Source organism: Chlorocebus sabaeus, chromosome 11 (assembly GCF_047675955.1).
Source record: "Chlorocebus sabaeus isolate Y175 chromosome 11, mChlSab1.0.hap1, whole genome shotgun sequence".
NCBI lineage: Eukaryota > Metazoa > Chordata > Mammalia > Primates > Cercopithecidae > Chlorocebus > Chlorocebus sabaeus.
In genome coordinates, this window is record NC_132914.1 from 73,654,015 (window position 1) to 73,679,220 (window position 25,206).

The 25,206-nt window shown below is 33.9% G+C and overlaps 1 protein-coding gene across 9 annotated transcripts in view; it reads right to left on the bottom strand.

Annotated features, from left to right (window-relative positions):
- Positions 1-25,206, bottom strand: part of OSBPL8 (oxysterol binding protein like 8) — a 216,489-nt gene that overhangs the window by 72,744 nt on the left and 118,539 nt on the right. Inside the window, exon 1 of one of the 9 annotated variants that reach the window (XM_008004080.3) lies at positions 2,268-2,463. The exons of the other annotated variants lie outside the window; for them this stretch is intronic. Within the exon in view, the coding sequence (XP_008002271.1) occupies positions 2,268-2,412 (145 nt within the window). The 5' untranslated portion in view covers positions 2,413-2,463. Of the gene's footprint in view, positions 1-2,267; positions 2,464-25,206 lie in introns of those variants that run through there. 9 annotated transcript variants of the gene reach the window in all.

Here is a 25,206-nt window from a genome sequence, read left to right on the forward strand (position 1 = left end):
AAAAAAATCTGAGAAGTCAAAATACACAGAACAACTATGCCCTAAAATGTACAATCTATAGATGTCTATAGATGCTTTCTTTGCTCAAAGTTTATTTACTCCAATTTGTAGGTACTGTTGTAGAGATTAGTAAAATGAGCATTATCTAGAAGTAACAGCTGAGATCAACAGATAGATAATCAGATATGAACTAAATAAACAAACACATTGCATCATGGCATCACTATGGGTACGGGGCAGGGGTGTCACATCCATGTTATAGCTAATCATAAAGAAAAAGGCTATGCTGACATATTTATTAAGGCAGAAGTGACTAAAAGAAAAAAGATTTTTTTCAGGAAAATTAAAATTAAAAAAGGGTTATGCTCAAAGCAGTAAGAAAAAGTTATCTTTAAATATCACTAATGAAGAACAAATCTTTCTCTAATTTCGTCAGATAAAAGCAAATGCATGTAAAATAATTTTTTCAATACAACAATGAAGTATGTATCAGGAGATATTAGACGTACTTTTTACTTTTACCTTAAGTACACAACAAAAAGCCACTTCTTTGAAGCACTTAATTTCATTCTACTTCTTAGTTGATAAAAGCAGATATTTTATAGAGCTTTTTATCACAGCTGGTTGTATTAAGGAGATGATGGAATCATTTCTATGAATATGATTTTCTCTATTTCAAGAATTAGAAAACAAAGTAAACCATTTACTTTTCTATAAAAACAAATCCATCTAAGATGGCTTTTAATATTTCTTTGACAAGATAAACTGACAATTTTGCCTTTAACTGCCTAATTAAATAAGTACCAAACTTAAAAGCTAAGTTTTCTATTGTTCATCAAGGTCACATGATTATTCTGTAAAGCTAAGTAGACTTGTGGCATGAAGGTCAGCAAACTATATTAGCAAGCTTGTTGGCTTAAAAAATGCAAACAAAGAGACAGAAACAAATACAGAAATGAAACTCATTTTAAAATAAAAAATACTTAACATTAAAAAAATCTCAGTATTTTGTATTTGCAAAGCCACTTCTGAATGACAAAAAACTAAAATTTACACCACTTAAAACATAGAAAGACACATGAGAGTAACCATGCTACACTAAGAAGACTTAATATGGATTATGAGTGCTATTTAAAGCTTATGCTACTTAGGGAGAGTTGAGGACTATGGTTTCCAATTCTTTTGTGAAACACTCTTAGAAAAGAATGAAATCAGTCAATTTATAATAATTTATTTAACTGCCCAGGTGAACACTTTCTATGAGGCATTTCACTATCTCAAAAGAACATATATAACACTTATCAACACGAATATTCAAAAAGCCAAGAATAAAGGTTATTGTGAAAATAGGGAATTTAATTCAACAAAATCTAAGTGTCAGAAAAAATATATAAATGCAAGTATCAGTTTCAGTCAATATTTCTTTGTCATCATTATTAAGTAATACTTTTATTTTAAAAGAATATAAAACCTTAAAAGAGCAGACATAATTACATAGTGTTTAAAAATCTGAAAGGAAAACAAAAGATTATTTAAACATATTCAAATATTTGCTACAATTTCAAATAATAAAAGATCAATTTATATCTACATCTCATTGACCGATTGTTTAATGCCTAAATCATAGCTGTCAAATGCCTAATAAATATAACTCTAAAAATATCTACATTTTCATGACAAAAATTAATCACACATAAATACACTAACAACAAGAAGAAACTAAGGTATTTCAAAAACTATACTTGAGTAGAAAGCTTCACTTTAGTCACAGTCTGAGATAAATTTAGGAATTTAAGATAAAAACATTAAGATAATAAAGTGGTGACATTAAAGCTTACATTAAACATCAACTTTAATACAGCTACCATTCTGCAAAAAATGAACAAATATCAATATTAATATCTGGGTTTCATTTGGTAAACCCTCAGAGAAATGTGTTTGTTTATATAATTTTGTGTTTATCTCAAGTCTAGAAGGGCTTTAATTTTATCAAAGGGTCATAATATTTCTATAATTAAAGCAAAAATTTATGCCGTAAGCACTCAAGATTCCCACTTTACTGAATCATTACTTCTCAAGTTTTAGCTGAAGAGACTCTAATAGAAAATATGGAAAAGCCAAGCTGTTTAGCAGCAGTTACTGAAACCTAAGCTTTCACTACAGAATTGTTTTGTTCAAATGAAAGCAGCTTTAAAACGTTAAAATGCCTGGTTTATTTTAATTAAAAGTCTGCAAGAAATTAGAAATGCAAGATTAAACACACAAACCTGGCAATGAAGGAGAAAGTTCATTGTATCCTCCAAATGAAGCATTCCGAACAAGCTTTCGGCCATCAATCCGTGGAGGAAATAAAACAGGCGAAACCCCAGTACATGAAGAAAATCTACGTTGTTGTGAGCTCTCTTCTTTCATAGCTCAGAAGGTCTATTTAATGTATATGCTCACCCAGAGGCTAATCAGACCAATATGGCAAAGACAGGCTTTTCTCTCACATCCAACTGTAGCAAAACCCACCACCACAAACAAAGAACACACACATTTAACAGCAAAGGAGAAGGACCAAAGACTGTCAAATCAGCAGTAAACAGATAGAGAAAGCCTGACAGAAAAAGCATTAAATCATGCTGCTAATTTTTAAAAAAATGAACTGATAAACACTAAAGGCTATTCAACTAATGTTTTCCCTTTTTATCAAGCCACCCTGCACTGAATTGCTGCTTTAGGAAAATAAAGCAAGATCAATACTTAGCAATTCAAGATGAAGTAACAAAGTCATTTTCTCTTCTTAAAAATGCAATCCTTTTATCACATCCATTATGTTTTTGTAGTATCCGGCCACACTTCCCACCTCTTCTGAGTCCTTCCTTCCCAGCTTTTACTTACTTCAAAGATGGATATAAATGTAATGCTTTTTATCTTCCCTGAAGCTTCTAGATTTATATCTAATCTACAGCTTGCCTCAGCCATGATTAAAAATTCATAAAGAAAGATACTCTTTCAAGCACAATGTTGATGGATTCCAACAGTTAAAGCAGAGAATAAACATTTAAGTTTTGCCTCCAGCAGGGATATGAGTCATTAAGACAGTGGTAGCGCAAACCAATCAACAGAGGAGATTAAAATGACACCATAATGCTGTATGCTCTAACATGTTCCTTGAAACAAATACGAGCTGCTACTGTTCCTCTTAATTATATTTAAACTGTTCAAAATCTACAATCTATCAATGAGTCTTTCCCGCTTATAATTTTTTTTTTAAAAAGTAACTTTATTATCACAGTGACAAATGTACTATGTTTAAAACTAAGCGACTAGTATTGACATCACGTCATTAAATCTAACAGGTACTTTCCTATCCTTATAATGATACCATCTCTTTATACCTAATCTTTAAAATTCCAAAGAATTCTCTCCCAATTATACTAAAATCCATATACCTTACCCTACCTTAATTCAAATTTAAAAGCTCTAATCAGTTGTTCTCTCTATATGCTGTAGATTGATTTTTTTGGTTATAATTATTTCTTTCAATCTGAAAATACACCCACTCAGCTGGACAACAACCAACTGCGTTAAAATTTACTTTGGGGTTCATTTTCATAGGTATCTTACCACAAGATCTCAGTTTCCTTCCTTACTATGCATACACTTCAAGGTTGGTTCTCTATTCATGCACAAGATCTCATATAATCTAAGACTTTGTCCTTACCAGAAAGGACACACACAAAAAAACCAAAACTCAATTTCTTTCTTTCTTTTTTTTCTTTTTTGAGATGGAGTCTCACTGTTGTCCAGGCTAGAGTGCAGTGGCACAATCTTGGCTCACTGCCACCTCTACCTCGTGGGTTCAAGTGATTCTCCTGCCTCAGCCTCCCAAGTAGCTGGAACTACAGGCACCTGCCACCATGCCTGGCTAATTTTTGTATTTTTAGTAGAGATGGGGTTTCGCCATGTTGGGCAGACTGGTCTCACACTCCTGACCCAGGTGATCAGTCCACCTTAGTGTCCTAAAGTGCTAGGACTGTAGGTGTGAGCCACCACACCAGGCAAAACTCAGTTTCTTGCATATGACATATTCTTTCTTGGGCAAAGGCATTTCAAAATCAATTAGTGGAGAATAAGTTTACCACTAATACCCATAATTGCAGCAAGTTTGTGGGTTTTAGGGGTTGGTTTGGTTATTATTTTTTGCTTTTCTCCATATCATAAAATGTACATTATCATTAACTGTAGACAACAAATAATTATAATTCATGCAATGCTGCTTGCCTTTAAAAGCATAAAGAACGTCACAAACAGCATTATACTAGTATAACAGTCAAGCAGGATTTGAAATTAAACTGCATTCAAATCTCTGTTTTATCTTTCCTAGAAATACTTAAACAGTTTACTTAATTTCTCTGGGTCTTTGTTTTCTCACCTATAAAATGCTAATAGTAGTACTGATATTATAGGATTGTTACGAGGATTAAACGAGATGATACATATAAACTTTTAAAAGAGTCTAGGTTAAAATGGCAAAATGAAGATACTGAACAAAAATGTGTTCCCTCCTAAAACTCAAGTAAAATCAAGAAAAGGGGTATTTTTAAAAAATAAACAAATACGTATATATATCCCAAAAGTATGTATCCAGGAGAGGATATATTAACAACATAAATTTGACACTGCAAACCTTGAGATGAACAAGTAGTCATGGTCTTGCAGATCCAAGAAAGCCAAATCAAAACCAGCAGTAGTAAAAACTGAGAGTCAACCCTATTTACACCAAAGAACCCTTCTGCACATAATTCACAGCACCAAGCTCCTCTGGATCATGAATCAGATAGGCTATTGATGTCAACAACAACACTGGAAGCAGGCCAAAAATATAACCAGTATCTTCAAAATATGAAAGAAAACTGGTTTCAATTTAGAATTCCATACCCAGCCAAATTATCAATTATATATTAGAGTAAAATAAAGATATCTTTAGACATGCAAGGTCTCAAAATTTTAATTTCTATGTACCTCTTAAAATAATTTACTACAGCAGACCCTTCTCAGCTGGGGTTCTGCAATACAATTAAGCCTAATGTACTAAGGCATCCATTGTTCAAGATGAATTAAATTTATCTCCCATGCATCTATAATGTTTCCAACCATGCACTATATCTTTGGGAAAACAGAGAAAATATTCCTGTTTATTTTGACAGGATTTACTTCTGTCATGAGACCCCAGTTAAGAAAGGCTGTACTAGAAGATAAAACTGTACTAAAACATGATAAATCAAGAATGCATGGGGTATAGAAACAGGACGTTCAATATAAAAGAGGTGTCATCACCAAAAAGTCCCCCTGCCACTGCACCTTTTTTTTTTTTACATTTTATTATTTTTTTCTATAGGTAGTATTTTATTTATTTATTTATTTATTATTATACTTTATGTTCTAGGGTACATGTGCACAACGTGCAGGTTTGTTACATATGTATACATGTGCCACGTTGGTGTGCTGCACCCATTAACTGGTCATTTACATTAGGTATATCTCCTAATGCTATCCCTCCCCACTCCCCCCACCTCACAACAGGCCCCGGTGTATGATGGTCCCCTTCCTGTGTCCAAGTGTTCTCATTGTTCAATTCCCACCTATGAGTGAGAACATGCATGCACCATCTTTTTTGATACATGGGCAAACTGCTTGGGTGAGCTTTGCCCAAGTTCTTTGTTGACACTGGCTTGTGTGTCTGACTGTATGCTGATAAAACTTCTTTTCTTCCAAGCTGATGTTTGGATCAGTTGAGAATACTTCCAAAACAAGGAAGCATTCTACTTTTTACTTATTCCTGGTAGAACATGGTGAGCTAAAAAGCAGAATATACCTCTCCTGGTCATATTCCTGCCAGGTGTCCAGTAACTAAACCACAAGCAATAATGAATCCTGTATTTCCCAAGACCCACTAATTATCTTGTCAAATGCTTTCTTCAGACGACTTTTGTTAAACTCTCAAATAAATCATTAACAAACTATGGCTCAGAGACTCTTGCTCAGTTTATCTTCCAGCAATGTTGCCCTTTCCTTACCCAACCAGGTTTGGGCTTGCTACTGTTAAATAAGCAGGAGGCCAATGGCCTGAGGCTATCTCTCTACTTTTAGTTCCCAATAATGAACTACAAGCTAACTTTGGTATGTAAATGAACAGAAACCTAACTTAGGAATCTAATATTTGTAACAAATAGGCAGATCTTTGCCAATCACAAGCAGGTGAGCTTCAGACAATCACAGGCAACAAACTAATCAGATCACGATCAAATAAGGCAGAAGCCCAGCTGTAGCCAATCAAGCTACTTCTGTATTTCTGAGTTCTGTCTATAAATATTCACTGCTTATGTTTCAGAGTGGTGCTCTCTGGACCTCTTCTGGTTTTGAGTGTTGCACAATCCATGAATCATTCTCACTCAAACTCTGTTAAATTTGTCTAAAGTTTTTCTTCAAACACACTCTAAATAGTGTTTAAAGAAATAACCATAAATTGTCTAGATATGCACACATGATGGTAACATTACTAGAAAAAAAGAAAAGGCACACAAAAGTGAGGATTCTGGTTACCTGGAGCATGTAGAGGGCATATAAAGGGGAAGAGATAAGGATCAGGAGATATATGTAAGATCTCCTCTAAATCTGGGATGCTGGGTATGTAAGTATTGGTTTTATTATTATTATTTAACTGTAAATGCATTTTATATACTCTTCAGACTGCATGAAACATTTCACAGTACATATACATGTAAATGTCTTTTTCTTAAAACAAAGTTCTCAGATTGTTGCCGGATACATAGAAAACATTTCAATGTAAGCTATTATTATGTCCAGGATCTTCATTCAACAGTTCAGAAAAGGCAGGTAAGAAAAACAAAATATTACTAAATACAGTAATAGCAGGATTTATTTTCCCTTCCCTGATAGCCACCTGTTACCACTTTATCCTTCCTTCTACTCTTTGAGTAATCCTAACTCAAACCAGTCATCTGTACTACTTCTCCCACAAGATGTAATCACTGGTGTTTAATTATTTAGAAATTCAAGTAAGAGTGCCATCTTTCTTACCTCATCTGAATGGTTGTAAAATAAATGTGGTTTAGCCAAAGATGTACCATAGGTTACACCAATTTCATAAAGCTTCCATTAACATTCTTCATGTTAAAGGTTTTACAATATTTGGTAAGCTCAAAATACCTGGGAAACTACTTGGCAAACTAAAAAAGTATTATTTCAAGAGAAGCAGTGGAAACATTCTATGATAGCATATTTCTGGATCCTAAATCTGTTCAATTATTCTCTACAACCTACCTTGCCTATACATCACAGACTCATGAGGATGAAATTATATATATGTATACTCACACATATGTGTATACGTGTATTGTTTTGATCAATTTGATCATTTATGTCACATAAATGTAAAGTAGTAATAAAATAGTTATATTTCAAATCTATAATTCAAAGAAAACCATTATATTACAATAATCTCAAGACAGGATGTAATTGCTATAGACTAATTTCACAAGGGAAACACAAATACTCTTTTCTTCAATAATTAAAAAAAAAAAAACTACTAAAAATTTTAACGGCAATTGTTCATTCAAAACCAAAATCTAGATCACTCTAAAAAGCAAAAGATGTATTTTTAAAACATTATATATACCTTTGTGATTTCAATTTAATTTCAGAATTACTTATAATCACTACAGATTTTTGTAATTTTAAAGTAATACTAAGGACAAAAGAGCATCAATGTTGCAAGATCATCATGACAGTTTTAAGCTACGTGAGGCATTTATGTTAGAAACAGATTCTGGTCTTGGGATAAACATGTACTTATTTAAAAGTGTTTTTCAGGATACAAGTCACCACACATTGTTAAGTTGAAAAATCAATTTGGTGGGTCACAAACAGTGCTTTTAAAAATTAAATGGGTCAGGATAGAAAATATCAAAGTGCATCCTACTCTGATATTAAAGGGCAAATTGTTTCATGTTGTTTTAGGCTTTTTACATAACTATTTACTATGTTTTGGGTAGTGATATAAAATATATGTCTTACAAGAGACCATGGTCCAAATTAGAAAACACTGATGTAAATGATACCTTTCTTCTGAAATTCCTTAATTTTAAAAAATAAATAATTACAAAATGTTATTACCACCTTGCCACTGAAGAGACCAACTACATATATCATATATGGTCTAGTGGCTCTTTCCATTTGAAAATGGTAGACAAACAAAGGCAAATACGATAAAAGGCCATAAGAGTTTCTGGAATCTGCTAAATGCCCACAGAAAATGCCCAGCCTACATTTCTTTCCGTTAAGATAAAAGATTCAGACTGGGGAAGATACCTCATTGGACAATTGGAACTTTAATGGGTTATCTGGACAAATTCCAGACCATCTCTATTTAAGAAAAAAAAAATGAATGGCAAACATAGCTGATATTCTGAAATAACCTAATTAGTATTTGGAAAAACCCCTTTAAATTCTATAAAATTCTATGTGCACACTCATGATAGAAAACACTGAATTACATTAGGATGAAAGCACTGTAAGAGTTACACATTTTATCTTGAATCTCAAGATAATAAACCTAGGCTTTAAGAGATTTTAAAATCCTTAAAGCAGCAGGACAAGTTCGAGAAAGATCAAAACATTAAGAACAAAAATCAACCAACAAGAATTTAAGAAAGTACTATGTCCAGACACACACAGAACCACCACTCTATAAAATGAGTATCTGAAGACTGTTGTACACAAATTCAGCAGTAAGTTCCCTTACAGAACATGTGAATATATTCTTATTTGACATATTAGAGCAGCTCAGGCTTAGTAAACAAGTCTATTCATAACATTAAAATGATCTGTAAATCAAGATGGAGCACATAAACCAAAATGGGAGCATATAAATTAAGATGGGAGATAATGAACTTTGCTTTAAAATAGAAAACATAACAATAAGGCTTTCCGTCAATTTCTATCTTCTAATAGGGCAAAGTAGTTTCTTAGCTGTAGTTAGCAAAATCTTACTAATGTTACTAATAATTACATGGCTGAAAATTATACCAAGCAATCTTATTGTCCTACATTTCCTCAGAAAACACTGCTGTAGATTCTCCATTATCAGCATTAAATATGTTCTCAACATGAAAGCACTTATAAATACACATACAAAAATAAAAGGATAGCTTAAAACAATTTTAGATAGCATTCTTGTCCATGTACCTACATTCATTGCAAGAAGTGTAAGACCGTACTTTCCTCTGGATAAAAAATTCTTTATAATTTCATATATATAATTAAAATCATCCAATAAAAATTAAGTGAGCACCTACTATGTGCTGGGAACTATGTTAGGCACAGCTATGTTAGGCACCTTAGCTTCCGCTCTTACTGAGCTTTCAATGTGAATGAGTACATGTTCATTATATGTTGACTGAAACACAGAGACACTATTCCCACAAAGTATTAAATGTTATATGAAATGCTTAGGTTTCATATAACAATCTATTCACAGGTTTGTGAATAGACTATTCACAAAAATCTATTTATAACTAAAAATGTACTAAACTAATAGTACCTATCCATGCAACCATCACAATACTACCTCATAATTAAATAATATAATTTTAATGAGTGTTCTGTGTATGTTCTCAATAAATTCAAACAACAATGTGACATACAAAAGGAGTGTCCTTGTTTTATGTATAAAGTAATCTGGATGAGAGGCACATATTCAAGGTCACACAGTAAATGTGCAACAGAGACAAGATTAGAATTCAGCCATGGGAATAGTGCTTACTGTCTCTCTCCTTTCCCTAAGTCAGCCAACACAAATGCCAGCATCAAGCATTTTTTTGTAAGGTGAGATTCACAGACAAGTGTTTTTTGTTTTTTTTTAAAAAAAAAAGATGGTACCAGCTGTGACCTGGCTGTAGCCTTACTGATTCATGGTCTAGAGGGAGTCGTGCCTGCTCAGAAACTCACCTGGTAAAAACCATGCCCACTAGCACCCCTGGTAACAAGCCTGCTGACTTCCAACACAACCACAGCTCCTCAAACAGCCATGACCCCAGCTGCAGCCCCACTCTAGACCTCAAAGACAATCCTGTCCCTTGAATGACCTGTCTGCGGAACACAGTGGTAATACACCCAACCACATTCCTCTTAATGGACCTACCATCTACAGAATTGACTGAGGCCCTTCTGAATGTGGCCCTATATTGTGATTCCAACCCTGCTCAACCGCAGTTCAGAGATAGGCTTGTCTGACCAAGAACCAGGCAGGAACCACATCCACCAACGCCCCAGGTAACAGGCTCACCAATAGCAGATGCAACAGAACCAGCTCCAGTCCCACTCAATCACAATGTCAGAGGTAGTACCATGAGTCCAGAAAAATGGCAACAGGAGGTCTTTATCTGTTGAATTCAGTCTCCAAGGACTGAAGGAGGTATCTGCTCCTTCAAATGCAGACACTAACGTAAGTCAGAAAAACAAGACATCACCAAAAGAGGCAAATAAAGCTCTGTAACCAACTCTAAATAAACATCATTAACTGCTTCACAAATAATTCAAAATGATTTTCTTAAAGAAGCTCAGTGAGCTACAAGAGAATACAGATAGAAAATCTAACAAAATCAGGAAAACACTGTAAGACTATCTACAACATTTTTCAGTGGAAACCTTGCAGGCCACAACAGAGTAGAACGATACATTCAATGTACTGAAAGAAAATGTTGCCAGCCCAGAACACTTTAAAATGTGAAACTGTCCTTTAAGAATGAAAGGTAAAGACTTTCCCAGACAAACAAAAAATGAGGGGAGCTCATTCCCACTAGACTTACCTTACAATAAGTGCAAAGAGTTCTTCAAGTTAAAATGAAAAGATGCTAAACAACAACATAAAAGCATATGAAAGTATAAATCTGAATGCTAAAGGTAAACATAAAGACAAACACAGGATATGATAATTCTGTAATGGTAGTAAATAAATCACTTTTATTACTAGTATATAAATTAGAAGACAGAAGTAGTCAGAATAACTATAATGACATAAACTTATTAATAGGAGCACAATACAGAAAGAAGTAAAATGTGACATTAATTATATAAGTATGAGGTGGGGGGAAGTAAAATGTGGAGTATCTAAAGACAGCTGAAATTTGTTATCAGCTTAAAATAGACTGCGATAACTATATAATGTTTTATGTGAATACCACAGTAATCACCCACAAAAAATGCACAATAGGTTAAAAAGCTAAAGAGAAAAGAAAACACACCACTGCCAAAAAAAAAAAAAAAAAAAAAAAAAAAAACCCACAAAGAAAGAAAATGAGAGAAAGGAAGAAGAGAACTACAAAACACACAGAAATCAATGAACAATATGGCAAGAGTAAGTTATTACTTATCAATAATTATTTTAAAGTTAAATGGACTAAACTTCCTAATCAAAAGAAATAGTCACTGAATGAATAAAAAACAAGACCCAACTATACGCTGTTTACAAGAAAATCAATTTAGAATATGCATGGGCTGAAAGGGCAGTGGTGGAGAAAGATATTCTATGCAAAGAGTAGAAGTGGCTATATATGTATCAGGAAAAATGGACTATAAGTCAAAAACTGTCACAGAGACAAAGGCCATTATAATAAAATCGCTAATTCAATAGGAAGACAGAACTACACATATATATGCACCCAACTTCAAAGCACCTAAATATATAAAGCAAACATGGACAGATCTGAAGAAAGAAAAAGAGCAATACGATAATAGCAATTCAATACCCCACCTTTTTTTAGTGGACAGAATGTCCAAACAGAAAATAAAAGGAAAAGAAGTGAACAACATTACAGACCAAATGGACCCAACAGACACATAGAATTTCCCCAACAGCAGAAGAATACATATTCTTCTCAAGTGAAAATGAAACATTCTTCAGGATAGATCCCGTGTCAGGTAACAAAAAAAGTCTTAAAAAATTTAAACTATCAAAATAATATCAAGTCTCTTTTCTTATCACAAAAGAATGAAACAGTAAATAATCAAGTAAAAGTATCAACTACTTAACTGTTAAGTAATCAATAACAGTAAGAAAACAGAAAAATCACAAATAGATGAAAACTAAGCACACTAGAACAATCATTAGGTCAAAAAGGAATTAAAAGAGAAATTTTAAAAACGTCTCAAGACAAACAAAAAACACAACTTACTAAAATTTGTGGAATGTAGCAAGAGCAGTACAAAAACGGAAGTTCACGGTGATAAAGACTACATTTAAAAAGGAATCACTGGCTGGGTGCAGTGGCTTATGACTGTAATCCTAAAACTTTGGGAGGCAGGAGAATTGCTTGAGCTCAGGAGTTCAAAACCAGCCAGGGCAACCCAGCAGGACCCTGTGTCTACAAAAAGTTTTAAAAATTAGCTGGGTGTGGTGGCACATGCCTGTAGTCTCAGCTACTTGGGACACTGAAGCAGAAAGAATGCTTGATCCCAGGAGTTTAAAGAAGCAGTGAGATGTGATCACGCCACTGCAATCCAGCCTGGACAATAGAATGAGATCTTGTCTAAAAAGAAAAAAGAAAAAAAGAAAAGAAAAGAAAAAGAGAGAAAACTCAAATAACCTACCATTATACTTCAGGTAACTAGAAAAAGAACAATAAACTAAGCCCAAAATTAGCAGAAGAATAAAAATTAGAGCAGAAATAAATAAAAGAGAGAATAGAAAAACAATACAAAAAGGAGTTTTTTGAAAAGATAAAATCAACAAACTCTTTGCGAGACTAAAAAAAAAGAGAAGATTCACATAAAATCAGAAGAAATAGATATTACAACTATGAACAACTATACATATAATGTATACTTAATAAAATATTGGCAAGCAGAATTCAACAGCACACTGAAAGAATCACACACTGTGGTCAAATGGCATGCAAGGATGGTTCAACATACACAAAGCAATCAATGTTATACACCTCACTAACAGGATGAAAGATAAAACCATGTGATCACTTTAGTAAATGCGGAAAAAGCATCCGAAAAAATTCAACATCTATTCATAACAAAACAAAAACTCTCAACAAAATAGGTATAGAAGAAACTTATCTAAACACAATAAAGACCACATATGAAATGCCCACTGATAACATAATAAGCAATAGAGAAAAGCCAAAAAACATTTTCTCTAAGATCCAGAACAAGGCAAGGATGCCCACTCTTACCACTTCCATTCAACCTAGTATTGGAAGTCCTAGCCACAAGAATTAAGACAACAAAAAGAAATAAAAGGTGTCCAACAGTAAAGGAAAAAGTAAAACTCTCCCTATTTGCAGATGACATAATCATATATGTAGAAAACCCTACAGGTTCCATAAAAAACTTTTAGAACTAATAAACAAATTCAGTAAAGTTGCAGGATACAAATATTAGTGGTGTTTACATACATAATGAGCTACTCAAAAAGGAAATCAGAAAAGAATACTAAGAAATAAAAAGAGGTGAAAGATTTATACACTGAAAATAAATAGTGATGAAGGAAATGAAGGAAGACACAGATAAATGGAAACACATCCCATTTTTGTGGATCAGAAGAATTAATATTGTTAAAATGTCCATCCTATCCAAAAGATCTACAGACTCAAAGACATCACTATCAAAATCCCAATGCCATTCTTTAAAAAAATACCAAAAATGGCTGGGCGTGGTGGCTTACACCTGTAATCCCAGCACTTTGGGAGGCCAAAGTGGCGGATCATGAGGTCAGGAGCTCGAGACCAGCCTGACCAACATCGTGAAACTCCATCTCTACTAAAAATACAAAAAAAGAAAAATAGCCAGGCATAGTGGTCCACACCTGTAATCCAGTTACTCAGGAGGCCAATACAGGATAATTGCTTGAACCCAGGAGGCAGAGGTTGCAGTGAGCCGAGATCACGCCACTGCACTCCAGCCTGGATGACAGAGTGAGACTCCGTCTCAAAAAAAAAAAAAATTCCTAAAACTCATATGAAATCACAAAGACCCAGAATAGCTAAAGAAATCTTGATCAAGAAGAAGAAAAAAACAAAGCTAGAGGTACCACATTTGCTTATTTCAAAATATATTACAAAACAACAGTAATCAAAATGGTATAGCATTGGCATACAGACAGACATACAGACCAATGGAACAGAATAGAGAGCCCAGAAACAAGCCCACACATTTATGGTCAACTTATCTTCAACCAGTGTGCCAAGAACATACAATGGGCAAAAGATACTCTCTTCAATAAATGGTGGTGGGCAAACTGGATATCCACATGCAGAAGAAAGAAATTTGTCCCTTATCTCACACCACATGCAGAAGTCAACTCAAAATGAATTAAAGACTTACGGTAAGAGCTGAAACCATAAAACTACCAAAGAAAAAAGGAATAAAAGCTTCTTGACATTGGTCAGAGCAATGACTTTTGGGATATGACACCAAAAGCCAAGGCAACAAAAGCAAAACAAGACTGCATCAATCTAGAAAGATTCTGCACAGCAAAGGAAACAATCAACATAGTGAAATGGCAACTGACAGAATAGAAGAAAATATTTACAAACGCTGTATCTAATATGGGGCTAATATACAAAACATATTAAAAACTCAACTCAATAACAAAAATTAAAAAATGAAAAGAAACAAAATAACCTAATTAAAAAGTGAGCAAGAGACCTGAACAGGCATTTCTCAAAAGAAGATATGCAAATGGCCATTAGGTATATAAAAAATGTTCAACATCACTAATCATCAAGGAAACACAAGTCAAAACCACAATGAGATATCACTTCATACCTGCCAGAATGGCCATTATCAATAAGACATAAGTTAACTTTTCACTAGGATGCAGGGAAAAAGTGACTCTTTGTACACAGCTGGTGGGAAAATAAATGGGTACATCTATTATGAAAAGCAGTATGAAAGTTCTTCAAAAGATTCAAAACAGAATTACTGTATGATCCAACAACACCACTTTAGAGTATATATCCAAGGAAATGAAATCTGTATCTCAAAGAGATAACTGTACTCTCATGCTCACCATAGCATTATTCACAATAGCGAAGATATGGAAACAACCTAAATGTCCACTGACAGAGAATGGATAAATAAACTGAGGTTTTTATATATATGTGTATATATACATATACATATATACACATATACAATAGAAAATTATTCAGCCTTGAAAAAGAAGGAAATCTTCCCATTTGTGACAACAGAGACAATGCTGGAGGACATTACGCTAAGTGAAATAAGCCAGACATGGAAAGACAAATACTGCATGATCTCTCTTATATGTAGAATTTAAAATAGTTGAACTCATAGATGCACAGAATTAGAATGGTAGTTGCTAGAGGCTGAGGAGTGGGGGAAATGGGGAGATGTTAGTCCAAGTGTACAAGTTTCAGGTATGCAGTATGAATAAGTTCTGGGGATCGAATGTATGCATAGTTAATACTGTGTTAAATACTTGAAATTTGCTTACAGGGGAGATCTTAACTGATCTCACAATACATGCCAAAAAATGGTAACGGTGAGGTGATAGAAATGTTAAGTAGCTTGATTGTGGTGATAATTTCACAAAACACCAAGTTGTACGAGAAATATATATTATTTATATTTGTCAATTACATGCCAATAAAGCTACAAAATAAAAAGATAGTTCCGGGCAGCAATACGATCTGTGGTGGGAAGGGAAAAAAATGAGTGACATCACAATGACAGTAAAGAAAGGACAGCTGATAGAACCTAAATCACCCAAGTGGGTCTTCCTTTACATATAAAGGCAGTTTGCAAATCAGGGACTCAACCCAAAACTTTCAAAACATCATTGTTTAAAGAATTCTACCACTAGAAATCTATGCAAATATCATATTAGAAAGGGCCTACTACTCTTTCCAGGCACTATTTCTTCTCTATAACTAAGCTCTCAAACATAAAGAAAATCTTACTCCCCACCGTACATATTCAAATACTCCAAAGGTAACTGGAGTCTTGTAGCCATTCTCTGTAAGCATGAAAACCAAGCTATGAGAGAATACTGCTTATTCTAGAACAGCAAGTCTGAATACTGGTGTCTCCACTCCCTTTCCTAGCTGATGTTTATATATTGGTGCCAATGCTTGCGTCTTTTTACTTACCCACAGAGACTCTATCTAACCTTACGGGCTTTGTATTTGGATATAAATTACTGGTTGCCACACTCCAAAAATTTCCTGCATGATAAGCCTAACACTGTCCTTAAGAAGCTCTTTTGGATCCATGGTTGTAACCATGTTTCAAACTAACTTCATGGTTCATTATTTCATCTAAAAATGTAAGAATTTTCACATCTTTATCATGTACCCACAATCCTCTCATATGGTAAATAACATAAACCAATGGTCCCTAAATTTTGAAATTTGTGGACCAGTAAAATTCCATGCCCCCCAACAGCTATCTGGATTTTCATCTTGATAAGACACATTCAAAAAACAAACAAAAACAAAAACAAAAAACACCTGTAACTCACAATCTCCATCAATTCATAAAGGGACATTAAATACCATACATTGGAAAAACTATGATCTTATAATAAAGGACAATCTTTTGAATTGAAGGAATTTAACTTAACAAAAAAACTCATGGTAGTGTACTCATTTTTTTCATCTAGTTACAGAACTAGGAAAACATGACAGAAACCAGTAACAGTCCCCAAACTATACTTTTTAAAAAGAAAGAATAAACATTTATTTTAAATATGATATATACAAGTTTATATAACACATGTGCATTAGAAATATCTCCCTCTCTTCCAGCCAGAGTTCACCATTATCCCCAATTCTGTTTACTCATTCCATTGTTTTATCACATATCTACCATTATCCCTAATTCTGTTTACGCATTCCATTGTTTTATCACATATCTATCCCTATTGCCTATAATGCATTGGTAAGTTTTACTTGTTTTTAAACTTTACATAAATGTCTTAACTTTAATTTGTTTCATAAATTCTTCCATGTTGATTCCTGTAGCTTTAAAGCATTCATTTCACAACTGTATGGTATTCTATTGTATGAATATATTGTAATATTTATTCATTCCACTCATGACAAACATTTAGGTTTTTTCAGGTGTTTTTCTTCTATTACCAACAATTCTGCTGGTACATGTGTGAAAGTATTCCTAGAAGCATAAAAGCAAAGGATTCGAGTCTGTCTTTAACTTTACTATGTAATGTCAAACTGTTTTTCAAAAATGGTTCTACCAATTATGCTTCCATCAGTTGTAAATGGGAATTCATATGATTTCATATCCTTACTGACACCTGTAATTATCAGACTTGAAAATTTTTTTTGATGTGGTGGGTGGGTATCAAATAGCAATTCAGTACTATTTGGTGATTAACTACATTTGGTAATTCTTAATGATGTTAAGCATCATTTCACATTTATTGGCCATCCGTGTTACCTCTTCTGTGAGGTATCTATTCATGTCTTTTGGACATCTTTCTGGCAAACTTTTTGGTCTTTTTGGTTAATCCATAGGAGTACTTAACTTTCTCTAGATAGTAATCCTTTGTTAGTTACATGCACTGCAATGCATCTCTACTCCCACCCTTGCCTGGTTCTGCTTTTCTTCAGGAGTATCTTGACTCTTCTTTGCTCTTTGCTTTCCCTAGAGAGTTAAGAATGGTCTTATCAAGTACTTTCAAAAAACTCCTGTTGAGACACCGATTCAAAATGCATTGACCCTATAAAATCAATGAGAAGTGATGTCATGCTGGAATAGTGTTGAATTTTCCTATCATAAACATGGTCTATTTATTTAGAATACACAATCTTAATGTTCACTTTCCCACATAAGATAATTTCACGTCTCTTATTAGACTTGTGTAACTTATTTTCTGTTATTTTAAGTAGTGTATCTTGAATCACATTTTGCTAACTACTTGTTATGGGTACACAGAACTGCAGTTAACATATATTCAGTAACTTCTTAATAATATATATATTTTTTGAGGCAGGGTCTCTGTCGCTCATGCTGGAGGGCAGTGATGCGATTACGGCTCACTGTAACTTCGACTTTCCTGTATTCAAGCAATCCTCTCACCTTAGCCTCCCAAGTAGCTGGGAGTACACCATGCCTAGCTAACTTCTTAATAATTTTAATGATTTCTATGTCAATTAGGGGGTCTGAATAGAACAGTTATTAGTTTCTTTCTTTACTTTTTATTCACTGGCTAAATTTGAAATATTTGAGATGAAGTGTAAATAGTCCACACCTTTTTCTTGTTCTAGATTCTAACTTCACAAGGTTAGGACAGATCCCGTCTATTCCTAGTTTGCTAAGAGTTTTTATTGTGACTAGATGTTAAAATTTTCAAATGTGTTTTCCTTATTAGTAGGATGATAACAGTTTTTCTTCTTTAATTTGTTAAAGTGTTAAGTGGAAATTATAGTTTTTCTAATATCAAACCCATCCTTGCACTACTGGAACAACCTGATGTGAGTACAATGCTTACCTTGCTAGATTCAGTTTGCTAATAATTTTTGAATTTCTGCATCTAGGTTCATGAACAATAAATGTCTTATAATTTTTTTCTCTGGCAATGTCCCTGTCTGCTTCTCATATAAAAGCCTGATTTAAGGAATGTTTCTTTTTTTCATTTTATCAGTTCTAAGATGTCACCAACTACAGGCTATATTCCTGACTTCAGAGAGGTCATAAAATACAGGGAGAGGTGGAGAGACTGATGGCAATTATAAGATATATAGCACACAGGCTGGACGTGGTGGCTCACACTTGTAATCCTAGCACTTTGGGAGGCCAAGGTGTGTGGATCACGAGGTCAGGAGATCGAGACCAGCCTGGCCAACACGGTGAAACCCCATCTTTACTAAAAATACAAAAATTAGCTGGGCATGGTGGTGCACGCCTGTAATTCCAGCTACTCAGGACGCCGAGGCTGGAGAATCGCTTGAACCTGGGAGGCGGAGGTTGCAGTGAGTCAAGATTGTGCCACTGCATACCAGCCTGGGCGACAGAGAGAGACTCCATCTCCAACAACAACAACAAAAAGATATATAGCACACATCCCAAACTCAGAATGATTTTTAAAAATCCAGTGTTTAACAACAACAATGACCAACAGAGATTGTAAAATACCATCAATTTAAGATTCAACTGAATTTCAGAGATGACAGAATATGTATGTGCTGGGGGAGGGGAGTGTTTTTACAATTAATGAAATACAGTACTAATGTGAAATTAAACTTTTTATTTTTCCCCTAAAGGTTTGGTAGAATTTGTTTGTAAACCTGAGCTTCATGTTTTCTTTGTAAAAGTAACCTGTATTACTAATTAGGTAACTTTAAAGATTATAAAAATCACTAGAATTTTCTAATTACAGAGTCAGTTTTGGGAAATCATCTTTCCAGAAATCTGTTCATTTCATTAAACTTTTGAAATTTATTGGCTTAAAGTTGTTTATAATATCTTTTAAACATCTACTTGTATTTTTAGTTGTATCCTCTTTCATTCCTAATGTTTCTTTTTCCGCTTAAGTTTGCCAAAGGTTTGACAATTTTACTAGCCTTTTCAAACCACCACCATCTTCCCTGATCTCAACTGTATCTTGTCTTCTATTTAATTAACTTATTATCTTTATTATTATTTCCTTCCCTGTTTACTTTGGGTTTATTCTATTATTCTTTTTCTAGTTCCTTACTTCTGAGCCTTTCTTCTTGTCAAATATCAGCATTAAGGCTATTATTTTTTAGATTTCCTGCTTGGAAATTGTGGGGCCTCTTTAATCAGACAGTTGTTGTCTTTCAAGAATTCTGAAAGATCCTCAGTATTATCTCTTTTAAAAATGACTCTCACCCATTAAATTTCATCTGCAACTGATAGTTCCAACTGATGCAGACTTTATACAACTGCACAGTAGGTACTTCATGTGAATTCTCTCTGATAATGGTTTGTTATCCCACGTGTTGACTTTTTTTTTTTTTTTTTCCACATCACCGCCAGCATCTGGTGGCGACAGCATTTTGGATTTTAAGCTATTCTTTCTTATAGGTACACAATGGTATCTCATTTTAATTTTTTATTGATTTTAAATTATGGGCTCATACATACTTCTTTGAAGTCTGTGTTTAAAATACTCTTCTCTAAAGAAGACTTATGCCAATTCTTCCAGGCACTTGTGCATACTAATAGCCCAAATTGTTTTGAACTAAACTGAAGGGTGTTTTTTGCCACAGAGATAATATAGATTTTGACCCCAAACTCATATAAATATGTGCTTGTGCTTAGAATTTCTCAAGGAAGACTCTTCCCTCCCATCATTTCACCTAGAATCAAGACCAAGACAGGCAAATATAGTCTTCCTCTGTGGGTATGCTTTCCAGTTCATTAACTAAGTACATTACCCTTCAGGACCTCTAATTTTATGAGGAGAAATCTTCAATCCAAATTTCCATCATGAATGGGCCACAGTCTTTTTACTCCTTTCTCTTGCTAAAACTCAAGCTTTAGACCTTCAGAAATTAGTAGATGCTGGCTCCAGATCTCATCACCTCTGGAGTCCCGCTTTCTCAATAATTCTGCCCCTCCTGTTAATTCCCTTATTTTACTGACAACTCACATTTTAAATTTCTAAGACATTTTACTTAGTATTTTGATGCTCTTACTAGAAGGATTTTTTCTGAACATCTACTTTGCTATGTTACTGGAACTGAAAGTTCGCTTACATTAAGCTTTCATATTTCCTTGCAATTTTTCCCTACTTATTTCCCCTATATTTCCCAATTACAAATTAAACTCATGTGGGCAGGAGCTGCGAAAATCATCTTTGCACTTGCTTTCTACTACAGGACTATTTATAAGCAGGCTAAATGAAAGCCAGCTTGATAGAGGAGACTCGAAAAATACTGAATTCCCCAGTAGTTTGAATACTGAATTCAAAAAAGATCAACTTGCTAAGATTTCATTGTTTCATTCTTAAATAAAGTTTATATATTTTCAAAGTTACAACAACCAAAAAAAAAGAAGAAAAAGAAAAAATTCTATGAATCTATTTGCTTTCTCTCAAAAATTATACAAACATTACTTAATAATTCTACTGATATTACTTGGCTGTACATTTATTAAAAATACAGAAAGTCCTCTCTAGGCCTCATATAAGAAAAACAAAATTGTAGTAGTCAACTCTACAGATAAAACTTCTACCACTCTTGCTAAAAGGAGATCTCAATCTGTCCAACTTGCAAAACCTAGAAGGTTAAATCCCAACAGAAAAGAGCTGAGAAACAAGTACAGGTAATAGTTGATCATTTTTTAATGTTATACTAAGTTAAAAAAAGATATATAAAAGAACATTTTTTCAAGGAAAAAATACTCATTTGTGATATCTTAAAATCAAAACGATTGAACCCATGGAGATACAGAGTAGAAGGATGGTTACTGGAGGTTGGGAAGAGTAGTGAGAGGGTAGGGTGACGGGAGCTAAGGACACTTAATAGGTACAAAAAAATAGCATGAATGAATGCAGCCTAGTATTTGATAGCACAACAGGGTGACTATATTCAATTATAATTTAATTATACATTTTAAAGTAACTAAAAGAGTATAATTGATTGTCTGTAACACAAAGGATAAATGCTCGAGGAAATGCATATTTTCCATGATGTGATTATTAGGCATTGCAGGCCTGTATAAAAACATCTAATGTACCCCATAAACATTTATACCTACTATGTACCCACAAAAATTAAAAATTATAAAAAAAAATTCTGTGGTGTTCTTAATGTTCACCTTTCCGCTTTGTTAAAGAAGCAATTAATAAGGCCCGGCAAGAATAAGACAGTTGCCCCTCATCTTTGTAAAGATACTTAAAGCTGAATTATTCATTCTTACTTTTCAATAAATGCTTTCGAAGTATTTCAGTTTCTCCTGTAGGAATATAGGAACAGTTGAACAAAGGTACCATAACATTTTATAAGAGATTTTTAAAAAGATTTTATTTTTATAGTCTGAATTTGCCAAATATTATATTCTCTTTCATTATTCAATAGGTATTTTCATAGTTCTATGAAGCAACTACCCAAAGACAAGGAACTTCAAAACAGAAAACAGCCTATTTTTAAAAATAACTTGAAATCTAAATTACAGATATTTAATGCATTAGGATTTTAAAACTCAGATGAAAGTTAGCATAATCTGTAATTATACTACCTCTAAAGCAACAACCTCTGTCTACAAACCAAAGCACAGCATTTGAGGGGGAAATTAAAGATAATGGAGGGGTGGGTCTAACTACAAGCCCTCTTTCAGGTAAAACAATTTTCCAAAATATAGTATATTCAAGAACACATTTGTTATATGTGTATAGTACAGTCCCATGTATGTTCAGAACTGATACTAGAAATATCTGAACAAGACAGGAGGAACTGCTTTGATTCATGGAGGAAAGTGATGTCTAGGTCTTTCTTATCTGTGAACCACTTAAATGAAGGCACGCTGAGTGTCTAACCAGTAATATCTAATGCTGTCACCCTGGGGAATCTGGCACAGTATCTTCACATTAGCAAATTGTATGAAAGAAAATCTCCTTTGATGTTTTCTATGAAGTAGTGGATATTGACTTATATTTTTAGTGCTGCTAGAGCATTTAAAGTGAAGGGACTCTGCGGGTTTAAGAGAATGTACTAAGAGATAAGAGACACAAAACTAAAAATAGATATTTTAATTCAAGCCTAGCTAAACCAAGCAGAGTCTGTTAATTTTGATAAAACTGATTAAGCAGGTTAAAGTTTTTGTTTTATAAGTTTTAAAATTTTAAAGACTTAAAAATTAGTTTAAAATTGACTCATTTAAGTTTTAGTAAAGCAATACTATATATTCTCTCACAAAGCACTATAACTGAAAGATGTTTTTTTAAAAATAAAAACATACAAAATAGCTTTTTACAACCAAGAACGAAAGAGTAGTTACAAGGTAAGTTACAGTATTTCATGAAGCTTTGATAAGAATCTCAAACATGACACAGAAGAAACTGCCTATTTGCCCATGAGATGAGATATAATTTAGTCTCCAGGCTCCTTTGGCATTGTCCTTAAATGCAGAGGAGGAAAGGGAGAAAGCGAGCCTAATTAATCTACATTTCTGTCTTTTTTATTTTTTTGAGACAGAGTCTCGCTCTGTCACCAAGGCTGGAGTGCAGTGGCGCTATCTTGGCTCACTGCAACCTCTGCCTCCCAAGTTCAAGTGATCCTCCTGCCTCAGCCTCCTGAGTAGCTGGGACTACAGGCATGCACCACCACGCCTGGCTAATTTTAATATTTTTAGTAGAGATGGTTTCACCATGTTGGCCAGGCTGGTCTCAAATACCTGACCTCAGGAGATCCACCCACCTCGGCCTCTCAAAGTTCTGCTATTATAGGGATGAGACACTGCACCGGGCCCTTACATATCTGTCTTTCTTAATAAACAACTGAAATATGTTTGGCTCAAATAAATCAAAACAAATATCATCTTCTTTAAGAGACTATAATTATACTTAAGGTAAAATTATTTTAAAGTAAACTGATACTAAGCCTTTGAATAAGGAAAACAATCTAGAAAATACACAATTTTTTGAATAACCAATTCACCATAATCTAAACATATAACAAATAAAAATGTATTTTGATGTGTGTGGGGTAAGGAGAGTCAGTCTCCCCAGCTCTTAAAAAAAATACTAAAACGATAGAACAAAACCAGAGTGCAAAAAACTTCAAAACTGCTTTTAAAGAATGATAAGCTACATTAAGTTGGTATGAGTCAACATACATGATAGAGATTCAGCCAGAAACATGAATGAGAATAGATGAAATTCTTAAATTGATGGTAAGCAATCATTCATTTATTATGCATGTAATTTAAGGCATTTAACTCTCTTTACAACACTGCTTGAAGAAATCAAACATACCTATTATAATAACAATATAAAGCAGCACGTTGTGAAATCCCCAAAGCAGTGATACAAGAATTTTGAAAACTGAGATAACAGTATCACCTAAGAAAGCCTTATAAAAGAGAACAGATTTAAACTACACCTTCAAGAATGAGAAGTATTTGGATAAGCAAGTGGAAAGAAGCATATTCCACAATAGAAGACCAGCACAAATAAAAGTACAGTCTCACTGGGAAACAGTGAAGAAAGCTATCTAGCTGGGTCCATGATGATGAGAAACACAAGATGAAATTGGAAGAGTACAGTAAAATCAGACATACTAAGAACCTTGACTACTAAAGATTATGGAAGCCTAAATTTATGCTCTCAATTGCTGGTTTCCACTTGCTGGTCCAAATGTTGCTACATCAGACACACTTGGAGAGCTTTATAAACACATTATGTTACTGAGCCTCACCCTTAGAGATTCTGAAAGAGTGGAGTGAAATCTACATCTAAGCAAAGCTTCCAGGTGACTCAGATACAGCCAGACTTAGGTGCTACTGCTCTAAGCAACAGTAAACCACCGCCTTTTGAGAATGAGAGTGACATAAATGTAGCCATCTCACTAGTTTTTTACAGTTAAAAGCTTTAATAATGAAAAGTGGTACTTTCATTTAAAATTTTATATTTTTCTTTTATTCATATTATTTCCCTCAGAGATCTACTTCATAGGATCCATGTGTTCTCTGGCCATATACACTTAAAAGAACCCTGAACCCATCATAATCTCACCAAAATATGTAAAAATTAATTTTTTGTTTGGTTGTTTTGTTAAGAAAGATGAACTGGAATGCTGGAGGGCAAGGTTCTAATAGCAGTTAGGAGGCTGTGGAACTACTCAGTAATGCAGGCATAAAATGACAGAGATCTAACCACAATGGTAAAAGTAAGAATAAAAATAAAGAGATAAATCGGAGCCTTGACACTCTATAACTTCTAAAAGAAAACACAGAAAGTATCCTTTGCAACTTTAGAGTAAGCAAAACTTGCTTTAATAGGAAAAAAGTTTGAATCATAGAAAAAACTGATAAATTGGGTATCAATGAAATTCTGCTCTTTGAAAGAAAGCATTAAGAAAATAAGAAAGCATGCCCAGACTGGAAGAAAGTACTCTCAATACACATGGCTATCAAAATGATATCAAAATGTATTAAAGAATCTTTAAAACGTAATAATAC